This window comes from Cavia porcellus, unplaced genomic scaffold, assembly GCF_034190915.1.
Source record: "Cavia porcellus strain 051 isolate PalLab524CR breed Dunkin Hartley unplaced genomic scaffold, mCavPor4.1 scaffold_19, whole genome shotgun sequence".
NCBI classification, from domain to species: domain Eukaryota; kingdom Metazoa; phylum Chordata; class Mammalia; order Rodentia; family Caviidae; genus Cavia; species Cavia porcellus.
In genome coordinates, this window is record NW_026947502.1 from 6,860,538 (window position 1) to 6,878,514 (window position 17,977).

General features: G+C 43.9%; 1 protein-coding gene across 2 annotated transcripts in view; it reads left to right on the top strand.

Moving 5' to 3' along the window:
- Window positions 1–254: 254 nt before the first annotated feature.
- Window positions 255–17,977, top strand: part of G3bp1 (G3BP stress granule assembly factor 1) — a 29,629-nt gene continuing 11,906 nt past the window's right edge. The window contains exons 1-7 of one of the 2 annotated variants that reach the window (XM_005001269.4): window positions 289–407; window positions 3,904–3,944; window positions 10,799–10,911; window positions 14,250–14,331; window positions 15,025–15,198; window positions 15,699–15,789; window positions 16,851–16,944. In XM_005001269.4, the coding sequence (XP_005001326.1) occupies window positions 10,817–10,911; window positions 14,250–14,331; window positions 15,025–15,198; window positions 15,699–15,789; window positions 16,851–16,944 (536 nt within the window). In that variant the 5' untranslated portion in view covers window positions 289–407; window positions 3,904–3,944; window positions 10,799–10,816. Of the gene's footprint in view, window positions 408–3,903; window positions 3,945–10,798; window positions 10,912–14,249; window positions 14,332–15,024; window positions 15,199–15,698; window positions 15,790–16,850; window positions 16,945–17,977 lie in introns of both variants that reach the window. The other variant, XM_003464477.5, reaches the window with a different exon arrangement.

Consider the following 17,977-nt stretch of genomic DNA (forward strand, 5'->3'; position numbering starts at 1 on the left):
GCGGTTTAACCAATAAAAACAGCTCCGTGCAGTTACTGGCTAGTACCGGTATCAGTCAGCGAACTGCCGTCCTCTTTTTCAGTACGGTTTACAGTTATTGGTGTTTCTTAATGCCAATCCCTTACTAGGGACGCGAGGTCCTCAGAGTGTCATAGGTTTGACTCAAAGTCAATCAAGAGCCACACCTTCATCCTGAGTCAATACCCAATTGTTGTCCGAGAAGCTCAGAGGACGCGGTTTGGATTGGTCACACGCTCGCCTGACCGGGCCACATCATGTTAGGCTGAGGCGCAGTTATATACGCCGGCGGCGGAGCACGCGTGTGTGCGGACGCACTTGCGTGAGGGATTTCTGCCACCTTTCGCGCCGTGTAGTAGAGCTTGTTCCTCGCCCGCTCAGCCGCGCAGGTACGCCGGGGTGTGGGCGCAGTGGGCGGCCTGTGGACCAGGACGAGGCGGAGCGGTCGTCGTGAGAGAAGTGTGCGGAACGGCCGCGCGAACCGCGTTCCTCCACCCCAACCCCAACGGCCGCCGGAGCGCGCAACGGGCACGCGGCCCCCCCCAACCCGCGCCGCCTGGGGCGCGTGGCCGAGTCCGCCGCGCGCGCGCGCGCGCCGCGTTCAACGGCCACGCGGGGAGGGAGCGAGCGCGGCCGCCACCCCCGCCGCAGGACGCTTTTTACGTCCCGAGGCCCCACGCGGCCGGCTCTACCTGCCCTCGGTCTTGCTCCTGGTTTGGTCCTCGGCGGCCCGGGCTCGCGCCCCTGTTCCTCGCGCAGAGCAGGCGGGCGCTGAGCGCCCGGTGAGCCGGTATCAGGCGCTTCCGGCCTACGGGCCGGTGACAAAGGGGAAGGCAGGCTTAGGCCCGCGCGTCGCGACGGTGCGGCTCGTGGTGGCTGTGCCGGCCCCTGCCGAAGGGTCGGCCTTGTGAGCGCCGGCGATCGCGAACCCCGGTCGGGGGACGGGAATCTCCCTCCCTAAAAACGTTAGCCTCGGGTGGCCGCGCGTGCATCTTTTTCCCTTCCTCCTTTTTAAGAAATTTAATTTTGTTTGTTTTTGCGGGACTGGGAATCGAACTCAGAACCTTTGCCCCAGGCTGCCTTGCTAAACCTTTTTTCTATGTTTTATTTACTTGCTTTTTTTTTGGAGGCAGATTCTCTCTATGTTATTGGGACTGGCCTTGAACTCAAGTGTGACCCAGGCTGACCTCAAAAATGGCCTCAGAGCCATCCTCCTGCCTCAGCCTCCTTCATGCTGCGATTAACAGGCATGTGACACCACACTCAACTAGCTCTGTCATTTTGAGGGTCTGGCTGCCTCACTACGTTGCGCAGGCTGGGTTCCAATTTGGGCTTCTCCGGCCTCAGTTTCCCAAAGAGCTGGGGTTAAAGATGTGTACCACTAGACCTGGCACTCTGCTTTTCCTTTTGAGACAGACTCCTTGTGTAGTTCAGGATGGCCTCGATTTCTCAGCATTCGAACTACAGCCTCCTTGTGCTGGGCTTATAGGTGTGCACCACCATGCCAGGCTTGTATTTTAATCAGAAGAGGCTTTTGGGGAAAGATTTTTGAAAAGATTGAACAAAGTGAGGTCCAAAATGCCGAGTTTCGGGTTTCGTATCTTTCTGGAATCTGGGTTAAGATTTGAGATTGGAGTGGAGATGATGACCTGGTTTTACACAGTGCCCTTGCAGTTGGGATCTTCTGTGGAGAGGCCTTTCCTATTTTCAGTCACTTTTTTTAGCATCTACTCCAAGTTCTTGTGTGTGAAGAAAGACACCTTCCTTGCAAGGACTTGAGTTTGTTTCCTTGAACACTAACCGTATTTCAGATTACAGTATTTGACTATTTATTTAGTTTGGATTTTTGAGACAGGGTCTCACTATGCAGCTCAGGCTGGCCTTGAATTCACTTTGTAGCACAGGCTGGTTTCGAACTTGCCTCAGTCTGTTGGGTGCTGGGATTACAGGCATGCACAACCACGCCTGTTTGGACTACAGCATTGTAGTTTTAATTTTTTTCAAAATCTATTTTATTCCAAAAAAGCTACATCAAAATTTCACACCCATCAGTCGGGGTCAACAGTGGTCCATACATTGCTCATTCTGGTCCCCAAATCGAAGATTCACCCAGCGCACAAGACATCAGCATTCAATTTGGACTACAGTATTTTAAAACTACTATACTCTTTGGTTTTGTAGTAAGTGTTCTATTTTTATATCTTGTCATTGAACTTTATGTCAGCGTTTGTACTTTATAAACAAAACTATAGCAGATTTTGAGACTAGCCCTTAAGGGCTAACTTTTATTTGAATGACTTTTCGCCTGTTTTTTAAAAGAAATGTACAGATGCTTTTCAGGATCAATCTTTGCATGTGTGTGGGTGAGCACATGTGTGAGTTTACAGTCAGGAGAAATTGCACATCCTTTTTAAAGAAGTTTCAAAAAGATTACAGATTGAGAAAATTTTATGTGTTTCTGTTCAGCAGTTATTTTCTCTTACTAGAAAGCAGTGTATAAAAGATTAAAACACTGGGTGCACATGTTATTATTGCTGCCATAAATAACAGATTGCTTTAAGAGTATAACATAGTTTTACTTGAACTTGACTTGTGTCTCTGTTCATTTAGACTTGGAGAAAAACTAATGCTAGTTTTTTTGTTTAATATTTAAGATATTATTAAATGTTCACACACTATGATATCTGGGCATGGTGGTGCACAAGGTCCCTGCCCTGGGCTGAGGCAGGAGGATTGCCTCAAGTGTGAAGCCAGCCAGCACTACATAGTGAGAACTTGTCTCCAAAACAAAACACTATGACCTACATTTAAACTAAGTTCATTTAGCTATTCTTACCATTGCACCAGCAAAAAAACATATGAAGTTATGCTCCATGTTAACTGAGAGAAAATTTTATTGTGATCACCTTCAAATATTAAGGAAAACACTGTACTATCTTGGCCTGTGGTAAATGGTTCTTATTTGGGTGGGAATGTGAATGTTGCAATTATTTCCAAAATTGATACTGAACTGAATGATCACCTACACATCATCAGTTTGTCAGGGCAACTGAAGCAGATTGGGGTCATAAAACTTAGGGTCTCTGTCTACCCAGCCAGGTCATAGGTTACTTCTGTTGAACCACCATGCCTTTCAAAGTAAGCTAACAGGTGGAACAATTGGCAGTTCTTTGTTTTCTAACTCATAGCCTGTTTGCTATTTTCAGTTGCTAGTTCACTTCAGGAACATTAGGAGACTTTGGTAATGTTTATTATTGGCTTACTTTAAAGTAGTTTTGTTCACATTATGGATTTTTATAAAAGCTATTTTAGTACCTCACATAGGAAATAAAAGGCACAAGTTAGGTATTACATTTTTACAGGTTTGTGAATGCATGTGGTTCTTTGGTTGGATGAGGCCAGTGTTAAAAGATGCAGTTTAGAGCTGAGAAGTTACCTCAGTGGTACAAGCACCTGCCTGGCAAGTACAAGGTGGAGAGTTCAGTCCCTACAGCCTAACTGACTAAAGTCAAATTTTGCTTTTTGTCAATTTAATGAAACTGCCCCTTATATAGTCTTAACATTCTGGCATACTGGTTTTGTTTTTTAAAGGTTGTGCTCTTCGTTTAATTTCATGTGCTTTTCCATTGTCTTTAAGCTCTCCTGACTTTACAAGGGAATAATTGTAAAAGTATGGAGATCAAAAAAAAAACAGCCCTTCCCCCAGCTCCAGTGAGTTGTCAGCAGTTAGTGGAAAAACCTATACTGTCCTTCCAAACTCTGAGTTAAATTTAGAGTCAGCAACTGGAGTCCCACTTGCAGGAGTGATCCCCTCTGGCAGCTCACATGGTTTATATTTTTGTGTTTCAAAAATCAACTTTCTGATTGCTCTTTGTTTGTTTGTAGACACTTTATCCTGCCTTATTTGGGAAGACTTGAATTACAAGGTAGGAGAGAGGTTTGAAAGCTGCAAAGAGTGACACTGGAAAGCTTGTGTTAAAAGCAAAAAGCAGGAACAGCTGGATGTGGTGGGGTACACCTACAGTCCCAGCCCTTGGGAGGCTGAGGCAGGAGGTTGGCAGTGAATTTGAGGCCAGCTTGGGTTACATAGTGAGACCCTATCTTAAAAAAAAAAAAAAAAAAAAAAAAAAAAAAAAAAAAAAAAAAAAAAAAAGCAGCAGCAAAAAGCAATATACATTGTCTCATAGGCTTTGGCCTGTGAGTAAATGGAATCTTGAGATTTTTATAGCAGTGCTTTTTGGCATATGTGCTATAGTTTTAGGTATCTAATAAAAGTTAAAATTAAAGGTGAGTCAGAGAAAACTGCTTTTTTGGACTGAGATAGGTTTTTTGGAGACAGAATCTCACTATGTAGTTGGGGCTGGCCTTGAGCTCATGGTAGTCCCCTCCTGCCTCAGCCTCTTGCATGGTAGAATTACTCTAGGTGGATGTGTGCTAGGAAGCCCAGAGTTTAGAAGTTACTCCTGGTGCCTAATGGTGATTATTGACTTCTCACTCCTTGTTACTTTGAATTCTTTGTAAGGGAGACTTAATGTCTGTTCAGTGATTTATATAATCACTATGGACTTTGGACTGTATCAAGTATTACGGCTTTTTACTTACTTTGTTGCCCACATTATTTCAGCATTGTCTTTTGTGGTTTTTTGATAGTTTTCCCTTTTTTTAACCAGCACTTTCTTCTTTTGCTTTTTGGGACATTCTCTCCCTGGCCTTGAACTAGGTCCTGCTCGTGCAAGGGTTCCATGCTTTGCCTGCAGAGCATTTTTGTTCTTGCGTTAAGTACCCAGTATTTGAGGCTGACTGCTTGGCATCATCTGTTTCCAAGGGCCTGTCAGGGAGAACACTGAGCGGAGCAGCAGGTGCTGCTGGGAGCATGGGGACGCAGATCTGCCTGGTGCTGCTGCCTGGCCTTGCCTGGGAAGGTTTCCCTGGGTCTGGGGAGACATTGTTGTTTCACTTGGAATTTAGGTAACTGAGTTTCAAATACTTGGGTACATGTGTAACCCTGAAACATATATACTGGTATTGCTGGACTTGTGCAGTTTTTCCCCTTAGGTTTGGAGGTTGGTTTTTTCTCCTACTGAGGGTTGACTCTGAGCTGTCACATTGAGCTACATCCCATTTTTTACTTTTTCATTTCTAAGATACATCTTTTTGAGTCACTGAAATTGCCCGTGCTGCTTCTTTTTTGTCTTTTTGAGACAGGGTCTCCCCATGCAGTTCAGAAGCTGGCCTTGAACTTGAGACAGTGGTCCTGCCTCAGCCTCTTAAAACACCTACCGCCAGGCTGTTTTCCTACTGTGTTCTTGATACATTTATAAAATAAAAAGACTTTAAATGTCATTGTACTCAAATTTGATAGCATTTTGGATTGCATCTATTTATTTAGGTACCAGGAATCAAACTCAGGACCTCATGCTTGCCAGGCATTGCCCAGTGCCACTGAGCTAAATCCCACGCCCTTGGACTGCTTTTAAAGATTAAAATTTTTTTTCTACAGTTTCCATCTTCTTCTCTCCTAGAGACCTTTATTGTGTCTTTCCTGTAGTACTCGCCTGTACTCTCTGCCAGGACCTGACACCCAGCCCTTCAGTGGGGTCTGTTTGGGCTCCTGGTTTGGGAGGTAGTTTCAGTCTGAGTCGGGCACTGTGCTCAGGAAGGGCCTGGCGAAGGGCCTGGGCTAAGAACTGCTTGTGACTTGGTGGCCAGGGAGCAGAGAGGGACAGGAAGAGGGCGAGGGAGAAACACCCTTCAGGGTTATGACTACCTTCCTAAATTCATAGCTAGCTGCAGCCCACAGCCAGTTACTGTCTCAGAGCTTTTCCCAGTGCCTAAGAGCTTCGGGCATAAGTAGCCATAATGTGCTGTGGGCTGAACCTGGAGCCCTTTGTACCCAGGTGAGGATTCTTGCCAGACCACCTCCCTGGGCTTATGGGGTAAAACACTTTTTCAAATACCACTTAACCGTAGTACTGTGGGAGGCCGAAAGTTGCTTGGAAAGTTTGTGCTCAGTCTGGGCAATTGGGCAACATAGGGGACCCTACCCAAATACAGTCAGGGTTGGGAATGTAGCTCAGTGCGCAGACCCCTGTTCACCCTCTCAGTGACATTAAAATGCAGTTAGAAAACAGCTTTACTGAGGTAAAATTATGGTAAATTGTAGGCATGCGCACACCGAGAAACCACACAGAAGGTAATGAAGCGGTTTACCCCAGCTTCCTTACGTTCTCTTTCCTGTGGGTTGTCCTCTTCCTGCTTGCAGGAGATCCATGTTTCTGTCATTGTGGATTTTTCCTAGATTTTTTTTCCTTTCTGTCATACCTGAAATTGAATCCAGGGTCATGCCCTGAAGCTGTAACACACTGGCATTCTTTTTGTTTTGAGACAGGGTCTCCTTAAAGTCAGGGCTTGAATTTACCAGTTCTGTTGCCTCAGCCTTCCAGAGACCTGGAGTTACAGGAGTGTAGTCTGCCACTTGCCCAGCTTCTAGAATTTTTATAAGAGTTTGGCATAATTGGTTTCTATGATGTGTCCATGGCACCTGTGTCAGAAGACAGTTTGGAGAGAGGAGCTGGGACCTCAGGAAACAGCAGCATCCAGGCGAGGAGTGGTGGGGGCTCTCAGCAGACCACCATCATGCTTGGTGATGCCTGACTGGGTCTGTGGGAAACAACTCCAGTGACTCCTCTTGAATGCAGAGCAATTGCTGCAACATTGATTATATGGAGACTGATTTCCTTACACTGATATGTACAGGGCTGAGGATGTTATTTTCTTCTTTCTTCAACTGGCTCTAAGCATTGCAAATGAAGGTAGCTGAAGTACTGGTATGTAATCGCTAAAGCTATCAGACAGTCAGTCTCCTTGCATAGTGCTTGCTGTCTGGCAGGATGTTAGAGCCATTAGCTCCAGGAATGTCAGCTGGTATGAGCCTCAAGGTAAAGAGGCCATGACTCCCCAGGGCACAGAAGTTTACAAATCAGAAACCCAAGCAACAGCCTCCTAAAACAATTCAGTTGCTACCTTAATTGAATTGTACAAATTGATCTTTCTGCATGTCCTCATCTCTGCATTTTGCAGAAATGCCCCACTAGCCTTATTTACAATGCTTAGAGCCAATTGAAGAGAAAAGAATAGCATAGCCAGCTCCACATATCAGTATAAGGAAAGAAGTCTCCATAGAATCAAAGTTGCCACAATTGTTTTGCATTCAAGGGGAGTCACTGGAGTTGTCTCCCACAGGGTCAAGCGAAATTCTGAAGCACCATTATTGGAAAAGTACCGGAGAACGTCCTTTCAAAAATCCCACACCCAGATGTAGTGGCATATGCGTATTATCTCAGCACTTGGAAGGCTGAAGCAGGAGGATCCCTGTGAGTTCAAGGCCAGTTGGGCTAAGTAGGGAGACTCTGACTCAGAAAAGCAAAAACAACCTCCCCCCAAAATATATTTAAAAAAAAAACCCAGAGGTTACTGAAAAACTAGGATTGGCTTGTATTGCACCTTTTTTTTTTTTTTTTAAAAAGCTCATTGTGTAGCCCAGGCTGGCACATGCAGGGATTATAGGCATGTGCTACCATATCCACCTGGGTATGTTTCTGAACACTTTTTTTTTCTTTTGTCTTTTGAGACAGGGTCTTACTATGCAGTTCAGGCTGGCCTTGAGCTCTCTTTGTAGCTCAAGTTGGTGTCAAGTATGCAGCAGTCCTACTGCCTCAGCTTCCCATGTACTAGGATTACAGGCGTGAGCCACCACACCCAGCTCTGAATGCTGTTATTGCTGCATGTCCATTTTTACACCAAACTTAATAAAAGTCCATTTGTGTGTGTATCTTTGAGTAATATTTAGTATTGCTTTGTGTAACTTAATAAAATAATTTGAGTATTTCAGGCTGTCATACTGTATGTGTTTGGCAGCCAGCTTCGGTCTTTTTGAGTACTGCATATTAAACTCGGAATGCTTAGCTGTACCTCCACTTCTTTTTGCTTTATTTGGAGGCACAGTCTCACTAATTTGTGCAGGCTGGCTTTGAACTTGCCATCCTCCTGCCTCAGCCTCTCCAGTACAAGGCATTTTGGACTTGTGCCCTCCAGCCTTTTTATTTTATTTATTTATTTGTCTTTTGAGACGGGGTCTCGCTATGCAGTTCAGACTGGCCTTGAGCTCACTCTGTAGCCTAGGCTGGTCTGGAACTTGCAACGATCCTCCTGCCTCAGCCTCCCGAGTGCTGGGATTACAGGCGTGAGCCACCACGCCCGGCTCAGCCTTTTTATTTTAAAATTGTCTTTTATACTGACATTGCTTTTAAGCTCTAGTAGCTCTAGTCCATAACTTTCTGACAGCTACAAACAGGGTTACAGTCCAGTGTTTTGGTTTGCACAGAGCATTCCTATTTTATACTCCAGTTAATCTGCTGCAATTACTGATAGTTTTAAATCTTATTGTAGCATGTGTCAGATAGTTTAGGGAAGGAGTTTCCATTGGGATGAAGGCAGAGTCTATCCTGTATCTTCCATTCGATGGACAAGTGGGCTGTTACACAAGAAGGCCAGCAGTTCTGTTTATCTTTTATTTGTTTCTTTGGATTTTTGAGATAAGGCCTCACTATGAAGTTCAGGCTGGCCTCGAACATGAGGCAATCCCCCTGCCTCAGCCTCCTGAGTGCTGGCGTTATAGGTGTGCACTATCATGCCCAACCTTCTGTTTTTGTCTTACACAAGTGAGTGTTCCTTTTTCCTGGATGGGTCTGGAATTGCTAGATTTGTCAGCATTAAATCACAAAAATAACCAGCTGTGTTGTCCCAACATTTCAGGGCTGAGGAGAAGAGCAGATGAAAACGCAGGCAGCTCACTGCATCTGGTTCTCCGCTGTGGTGGTACCAGTTGCTCTGTCTTCAGCACTTGTGCTGGGGCTTCTTTTCCTGCCTGCTTGCTGGGAGTTGGTACTGACTCGTTTAATAAGCAAGCTGAGGTAGCGGGGTGTGGTGGTGCATGCCTGCAGTCCAGCATTTAGGCTGAGGCAGGAGGGTCAGAGTTGAAAGCTAGTCTGAACTATGCACGGTGAGACCCTGCCTCAAAAAATGTCTGAGGTTCGGTTGGGAAGTGTTTTGTAGTAAGTGATAACTGCCAGTTACACTTTTTTTTTTCCTCCTTTTTATTCTGAGACAGGATCCCTGCTGTGTAGTCCAGGCTGACCTTGAACTCACTGTGTAGCTTCTGCTGGCCTCTTGGCAGTCCTCCTGCCTCAGCCTCCTGAGTGCTGGGATTGTAGGCGGCCCCCACCATGCTCTTTGAGAAAGTACCAAGCCATTATTGTGGAAGGAGTTGCTGTTGACCGTTGAAGGAACAACAGTGGCTTGTCCTGTGCTCCTGGTTTGAGAGTGTGCTTCCCAGGGGAGCCTGCAGTGCAGACATGCCTTCCTGCTCCTGAAGGGGAGAGAGCCTGGGGGAGGAGGGAGGAATCTTGGAACTCTGAAAGGTTAGGTGCATGCGCTTTCCTTGAAAGGCACAGCTTTTTTAAAAGAAGAGCTAGAGAGAACTGGTAACTGTCCTTTCTCTGGTGAATTTACTTGTTTGCTTACTTTTATTATTTTAGATTTGATAGAATTCAGAATGATGTAAGAGTGAGATTAAACAGTTTTTAAGAAATTGTTACAAGGCATGTTTGTATTTTATATTTGGATCAAAAGGTTTTATAAAACTAATTAGAATTGATACAGATTATTTATGTGGATTCTAGTCCTTCAGGACTCAAGTTGCAAAAATTTCATGCATTCTCATTTTACTGAGAATGATTAAAAGCTACTTTTTCTAAACTGAAAATAATCATTATTTACACAATTTTTGGCAGGTAGTCTCACCACCAAAAGGCTGAGAGGTATCCCTGCTCTCCAGGGTGCTTAGCTCTGGTGTTTGTTCTGCCGGGCCTGGATGGGGAGAGCACCGAATGTGAGGCCCTGGGTTCCTTCCCCAGCACCCCACGAGCAGACCTGTAATTACTCACATGTATTAGGATTTTTTTTTTTTAGTGTGGAAGCACTTCAGGGGTTTTTAGGTGTAATATACTTGAGTAAAGTACACAGAATTCAGGTTTTTTTTTTTGTCTTTTTCCTTTTCATCGGTACTGGGGATGGAACTCACGACTGCCTTCTTGCAAGGCAGGTGCTTATGCCGCTGAGCTAAATCCCCAGCCCCCAGAATTCAGTTTTAAAGGTTGTTAATTTCCCCACAGGCAGGTGTGGTGTCCCTGGCCCTGTGTGTATTACTGTAGGATCCGTGTATTTTTCCTACTGCTGTCCTTACTGTGGCTGCAGGCAAACCTAGTGTGACAGGGGCTGCACTTTTATTAAAAGCACTGAGGAAGAATTACAGGAGCTAAGTGTGCTGTTAGGCAGGAGGATGGTCAGAGCAACATAGTGTGACCCTCGCCTCTCAGAGGAAAGGAAAAAACCCATACGTGAACTAGATTAAAGTAAACCCCTCTCTTTAAGTTGCCTGTTTTCAAATGATCAAATTTCATGTTGCCCATCATGTTCAAGCGAATAGAACCAGGCCTGGTGGTGCATGCCTGTGATCCCAACACTTTGGGAGGCTGAAGCAGGAGGATCATGCAGGTGGGCAACTTGTGGAGACCTTGTGTCAAAGTAAAAATTACATGGGGGTGTAGCTCTGTGAAGGCCCTGTGTTCAGCTATGTAGTAGCACCACCAAAAAACAAACTGTGTCATGTAGGAGTTTGTTTTCAGATTAGACATAACTGGATGTTAACTTTTCCCCCCAGGTTGACTTGACCAAAGCAATGGTGATGGAGAAGCCGAGTCCCCTGCTGGTCGGGCGGGAGTTTGTGAGACAGTATTACACGCTGCTGAACCAGGCCCCGGACATGCTGCACCGGTACGGCGCTTTTCACCTCACGCTGTCTAGGACACGCTCCTGCTCCCCGCCACAAACCTTGTAGGATGCTGCGTGACAGCTGCAGTTTGAACCTTCACACTGTGCTGCGTCTCCACCCCTTTTTTGTATTTTTTATTTTGAGACGGGATTTTGCTAAGTTGCCTGTGTTGGGCTCAAACTTGGGGTCCTCCTACCTCAGCCACCCACAGTGCTGGCATTACAAGTGTGTGTCACCAGGCCTGTCACACAAGACAACTTTTTAAATGATGTATTAGAGAAATATTCTTCACCTGAACTTGTATCAGAAAGTAATGTCTAAACATGTAAAAGGATATGTCTTAGGTGCTTTTCTTTCAGGCACCTGAAGTTAAAGGGCGGAAAGGTTTATTTATCTCACAGTTTGTGGAGGCTTTGTTCAGTCCATACTCGGCTGGCTCCATGGCGCAGGGCATGGAGGTGGATGATACAGAGGCAACAAGGGAGAGCTAAACAAGCCTCTTTATTTCCCTTCTGTTGTGTGCAGTCTACCAGGATTAGGGCAGGGACAATTCAGTCAGTGGACTGGCCCAACCGTTGCCCACCCTTGACCCCAGTGTTGCACTGCGAATCAGTCACACAGACTAGCTTCAGCTACCTCTGAAGGAAAAGCTCTATGACCTCGGGTGGCGTTGAGGGGATATCTAGACCCAAACCGTAGCAGATGGTCACCCAGTATTTAGGAAGAGAATGTATTGAAAGTGGCTGTGGTCGTGCTTGCCCTTAATTCTCTCACTTGGAAAGTTACTACAGTTCAAGTTGGAGGTGAACTGCAGAGCAAGCTCTGGCCCAACCCTAATTTTATCATAAGACCTCCTCTCTGAAAAGAGAGAGAAGAAGAAAATTAGGTTCAAGGACTTGTTTTTGTGTTACTGTGCTTTTAAAAATTTGAATATCTTTTTAGTAGAAACAATGTATGCTTGTTACAAGTTAAAGCACAGATGTATAAAATTTGAGAAGGTAGCTGGGCATGGTAGTGCACACCTGTAATCTGAGCACTTGGGAGGCTGAGGCAGGAAGATTGCTGTGAGTTGGAGGCTAGCCTGAACTACATAGTGAGACCCTGATGCAAAAAACAGAACCAAACAACCCCTCCACCAAAAAAAAAAAACAAAAAAACGACTTGTAAGGCTGAGAATGTACCTCAGTGGTCGGATAGTTGCCATACAAGAGACCCTGGGTTCAGTTCTAGCACAGCAAAAAGTACAGATGATGGAAATTTCTGCTAATACACTGAACAGTTTTTCTGTGTGGATACAGATTTGCTTCAGAACTGTTCTTTTTAGGTGACTTGATAATCTGGGGTCACTTTTCTTTTTTGTTTTTTTGGTACTGGCAATCAGATGCACAGCCTTGTGCTTGCCAAGCAGGTGCTGTGCCACTGAGCTAAATCCCTGGCCCTTGAGGTCACTTTTCCAGGCGACACCTGTATCATGTTAATTTTTGTGGCTAAAAAGGAACAGCATACTGGATTTAGTTCTCTGATAATGCAGATTACCCCATACTTACTTTTACAGAGTTGCTTTGTATAAAACTGTCTTATGTGGACTTGTAGAAAAATTGCGTGTTGTTATAGGTGTGTATGTGCTAAACCAGAGCTATATTTTCTTTATAGTTTGAACAACATGTTATTCGATTATGAGGTATGAAAGAAAATTTGTAAGTTCATTTTCAGGCCACAATTGGGTTTGCTCTGAAAATGAAAATGCTTTTTTGGGGGCCCCTTATTTCTAAACACTTAACCTGTTTTTCGTTTTTACCATTTCGTAAGGCATAGTAATTGTAGATGTAGGCGTTTAGGACTTGGAAGCTGAGGATACATGTCCACTAAGGGGTAGAACAAGCCTCCAAATGGTGTAAACTGCTCTTTATCTCGATTCTGCTTTTTTGTTGTTTTATGCTTTTAGAAGTTACAAATTTGTAGTTTTTTTTTTTTTTTTTTTTTTTTTTTTTGGTCTTTTTCGTTTTTATCGGTACCAGGGATCGAACTACAAATTTGTAGTTTTAAAAAAGAGGATTTGAAAGAACCTAATGAAGGCATTACTGTATTTCTTGTCTTTATTGTTATTCAGGATTTATCCCCTCAGCCCACGTTTACTTTTTCTTTCCCGCGCCAAGGCTTAGTGTGCAGTTCAGGCTGGCCTTGCAGCTCTCCGTAGCCAGGTGGCCTTGCACCACTCACAGGGACCCATCTGGGTGCTGGGATTGGAGTGTGCCGCCCTGTCCCTGCTCCCCGTTTCTCTGTCTGCGATGTGCATAGGTGCCTTTTAGAGCGAAAAGTGCTTAAGCCAGCAGTTCATCAATTTTCTGGTGCAATTGTGTCCTTTTAATAGTTTATTTTTATGGTTTCTTTTTTTATGAGACTAGGTCTCACTATGCAGCGCAGGCTGGCCTTGAACTTGTGATGATCCTCCTGCCTCAACCTCCTGACTACTGGGATTACAGGCGTGTGCCACTACCCCTGCCTGTTTTTAGTAGTTTCAGGAATAAGAAGGCAGAGGGTTAAGGAAGGTTGAATCAGGATATAAAATAACCTTCTATATAAAATACCTTTATATAAAATATAAAGGTACCTCTTTGTTAACAAAAGTTAATGCCAGACATGGTGGTGCATGATGACCCCAGCACTGGGGAAGCTGAGGCAGGCAGATGGCCACATGTGATGCCAGCCTGGGCTACAGAGCGAGTTTAAGAACAACCTGAACAATATAGTGAGAAATGTTTATATTTAGAAGAGAGAGAAACACTAATAATAGTTATCCCTAGATTGAGATTTTATTGTGTGTAGTTTTTCTGATGAGATTGATGTTTTAATGGAAACAATATTTGAAGACAAAGATGAATTAAAACTGTAGGGATTAAAGTCCGAAGTTGTTATTCCATCAGCAGAAATTGTTAAAAACTACTCCAAAAACTACTACTGAAGCTGCCTGGATAAGCTGAGTGCCTTGTGGAACTGCCCACACGCATTCTCAGATGTGGAGGACTCGGAGCCTGCCTGTCTTTTTCTGTAGCTAAAGTGTGAACTTCAGTTTAAGGGATTGGCCCTCCTGATGTAAACTCCACCATTCGTCCCACATGACCTCCTTGTCCTAAATCTGGGACCGGTGACTTAGAAAGTAAACGCTCTGCCTCACTGATGACCCTGTCGTTGCTGAGCAGAGTCTGGGTAGATGACTGCAAGTGGAGCTGGACAGAGACAGTGTCTTCCTGTTTGCAAGTGGGCTCCATTAGTCCCCAACTGTAGCATACCTGCTCCTAGGGCATTTGGAGATGACAAGTGAATTATCTTCCTGTTACAGATTTTATGGAAAGAACTCTTCCTATGTCCACGGAGGATTGGATTCCAATGGGAAACCTGCAGATGCAGTCTATGGACAGAAAGTACGCACACCAAGTTTGTATAGGCTTTTCAGCAATGGGAAAATGATACCTACTATTGAAGTGAATACGTGCTTAATAGATTGGTTGAAGAAGTTTGGTGGTTAATTAGTGTCTGAGTAGTACGACAGTTTTTTTGAATGCTTATGCCATGTCACACTTTTGTAGGGTACATTCACTTGGTTTCAGTATGGAGATCATTCTTTGTAAGCTTCTGATCAGTGATGCTTCAGGACAGTTACCTAAAAGGGCACAGATTGCTGGGCATAGACTATACAAGGACAAAACGGAGACTGTCTGCATTGGACCTTTTTTTTTTTGCACCTCATACTTGCCAGGCGGGCACTTGTGCCGCTGAGCTGAACCCCCAGCCCGTTTGGTTTTTGAGACAAGAGTCTCGCTATGCAGGCTGGCTTTGAGATCACTTTGTAGCCTGGCTGATGTTGAACGCACAGCCATCCTGTTGCTTCAGCCTCTGGATTGCTGGGATTGTGGATGTGTACCACCATGTCCAGCCTGTGTACTTTAAGGGGATTATCTGTGTCTGTTGGGTTTGTTGTAGGTTGTGTAAGATTCCTTTTGAAAACTTTCTTGTTAGTAAGTTTGTAGTACAGAACGATTATATTCATCCTGGGGAGTTGGTACAGGGGTGGGTTGTGTGTTTTTCAAGGAGTTAACTGTTAGTTTGATCTTCAGGAAATCCACAGGAAAGTGATGTCACAGAACTTCACCAACTGCCACACCAAGATCCGTCATGTGGACGCACATGCTACACTCAACGACGGCGTGGTGGTCCAGGTCATGGGGCTGCTCTCCAACAACAACCAGGCGTTGCGGAGGTTCATGCAAACGTTTGTCCTTGCTCCCGAGGTGAGTGTTGTCGTCATGTTCCTGCTGTGACAATGAAATGCATTAACGAAGGTGTGTATTTTTAGAAGCTATCTTTGAAATTTGAGTCTTACGGGTTGGAGGAATGGTACAGGGACTCTTCCTAGTGCTCCTGTCAGTGCTTATCCAGCAATGTCTAATTTTCTGTCTCTTATTTTGTAGGGTATTTAGTATTACTCTTGCTCTCTACCCATTAGCTATTGATAGTAGCAGTCCTGTATTTTAAAAGTAGAGATGTCTCCAGAAAGTGCCCAGTGTTTGCTGAGGACCCACGTCTCCCATACGTGGATGGAGACCATTGGGGTAGCGAGATTGGGCTTTTTTTATTTTTTAATTTATTAGTACATATGTGCAGTGCATAATGATTCCATGCGTTGTGGAGTGTGAGTGAATGTACAGAACACTGGATTCTTTTTATGGCACCTGTGATTGGGCTTTTTGAAAGACTGTTGAATAATGGAAACTTTGTGTTGGCATTGCAGGGCTCTGTTGCAAATAAATTCTATGTTCACAATGATATCTTCAGATACCAGGATGAGGTCTTTGGCGGCTTTGTCACTGAGCCTCAGGAGGGTGAGTAGTGAAACTCTGTCACTTACTTGTCTACATCTTTAAAATGGCATCAAACTGACTTTAAAAGAATACAAATTTCTTGAATGTTTCCATTGTACTCTGTTCTTCATAATTAGTATCCTGGGACATGAGGTTTTATACTTTTGACACTTAACAATTGCTTACTTCCTGGATGTTTGGAGAAGATATTAAACTTAAGTATATGAATTATTATTGCTTTCTTTGAGTACCAAGAATTGAACCAAGGACCTTGTGCTTGTCAGGCAGATACTTTTGCTGCTGAACTGTGCCCCTAGCACCATATACACGAATTGTTATTGACAGCAGTAATAGCATTTTTGTCACAGTTCCATAAGACAACAGGACGAAGTCAGTGAGTCGTGTTAAGGGGACAGAACCCCTAGTGTAGGGATCTATACCTTATTTATTTATCGCACTTACAAAGTTTATTTGGAGAGTGAAAGTAAAGGGTTAGGGAGAAACTGACTATAGAGTGAGTGGGCTGAGTAAAAAGGCAAACAGGACGGAAGTCCAGCCTGGAGGACACAGGGTGGGCTGCCGTAAGAAAAGCCAGGCCCCCTCCCCATGGTTCGCGGTGAGAGAAGGTGCGCCTGCCCTTGGTTGCGGGAGGAGATGCTTCTTTCTCAAGTTGCCGAGTAGCTGAAAACGGTAGGCAGGGAGCGTGTGCAGCAGACCCATAGAAACTTGTCTCTTAGTATTTGCAAATTTGTTGTGTGACAGATTGTTTGAAGTACTTTATACAGTTGTACATAGGTACTTGACATACTGCTTTAATGGTACTGAGATGCAGTAGTGTGCTGGAGGCCATTTGGCTAGTAGGGTGGAAGAGCCTCATTAGGTAACCAGAAATAGGACGTGAAGTTTCACATGTGAACCAACACACGCTGATGGTATAATTTTGTGCTTCAAATCTAAGCTGTAATTTATTGAATTGATTTGTTCTGTTTGATGAGTATATCTGACTATAGTAGACATTGTACAAGAATGTGTATGTGAATTCAGTAAGCACAAGTTATTTTAAATATATTTTCCTTGTTTAGAATCTGAGGAAGAAGTAGAGGAACCTGAAGAAAGACGGCAGACACCTGAAGCTGTACCTGATGATTCTGGAACTTTTTATGATCAACCTGTGAGGTAAAGAAAATATGTTCACATGGCTAGGGATGCATAAGACATTGTACTGTCTGTCGCATTTTTCCAGAAGAAAAGTTTTGCTTTTGGTATCACTGGCTTAAATAAAAATGAATAACTTGGTAATTGAATGTACTGTGAAGACCTTTTAAATGGTGTCTTCTGATTTGCTTTTTTTCCCTCCTAATTTTAAGTGAAAAATAAATTTGAGATTTCTATTTCTTACAAAATTTTAAAATTTTTATTTTTTTGAGTGAGATTTCTTATCAGGAGTTTATATCCAGCATTGCTGGTGATTTATGTGGAAGTTTAACAGCCGTTTTCAGTGTGAACTAGTATCTTTGTCTTCCTAAATTCTTTGTGATTTTGTAAGTTTTTTGATGTGAAAAAGGCCAAATATGTACTATGGTTAACCTCTTTTTTAGGGGTGGGAAGGGTTAGATCTCACGATGTAGTCAACTACTCACTGTGGTTGTCCTGGCTGGCCTTGAATTTGTGCTGGGCATTTGCTTTTGCCTTGTGAGTGGTGTTGCTATAGGTGTGCGCCTGTGTGCCTAGCCTATTCTGGTTTTTAAGTGTGTAGTATTACAGTGTTAAATTTAGGGTACACTGATTTTAAAAAGTCACTAGGACTTTATTTATTTTCAAAACATGTCAATCGGGGCAACAGTGGTACATACACTGTGCCCTGTCATCCCCAAATCATTCACCTGGAGCACACGACATCCGCGTTTAGTTAGTTACCTGACAGTGCAGCACAAGTCTTTCTCTTCAGTGAACGTGGAGAAATCAGTAGTGGACTTTGCATCTGTCTTGCAAAACTGTTGCTGTTGAAAGCAGTAATGTCCTGTTCTCTTTCCTCTTCCGCCTTCTCTGAGTCTGTTAGGTATGAGAGTTTGTGTGATAAGTAAGTTTTGATGGTTTTGGAATTCCAACTGAGCAGTGGTTCATTTTAATTTAATTTTGATCTATTTGGATATATTTTAGCAAGTAAACTTTTTTCAATTAATACTTATTCATAGAGTGCTTTTATTAA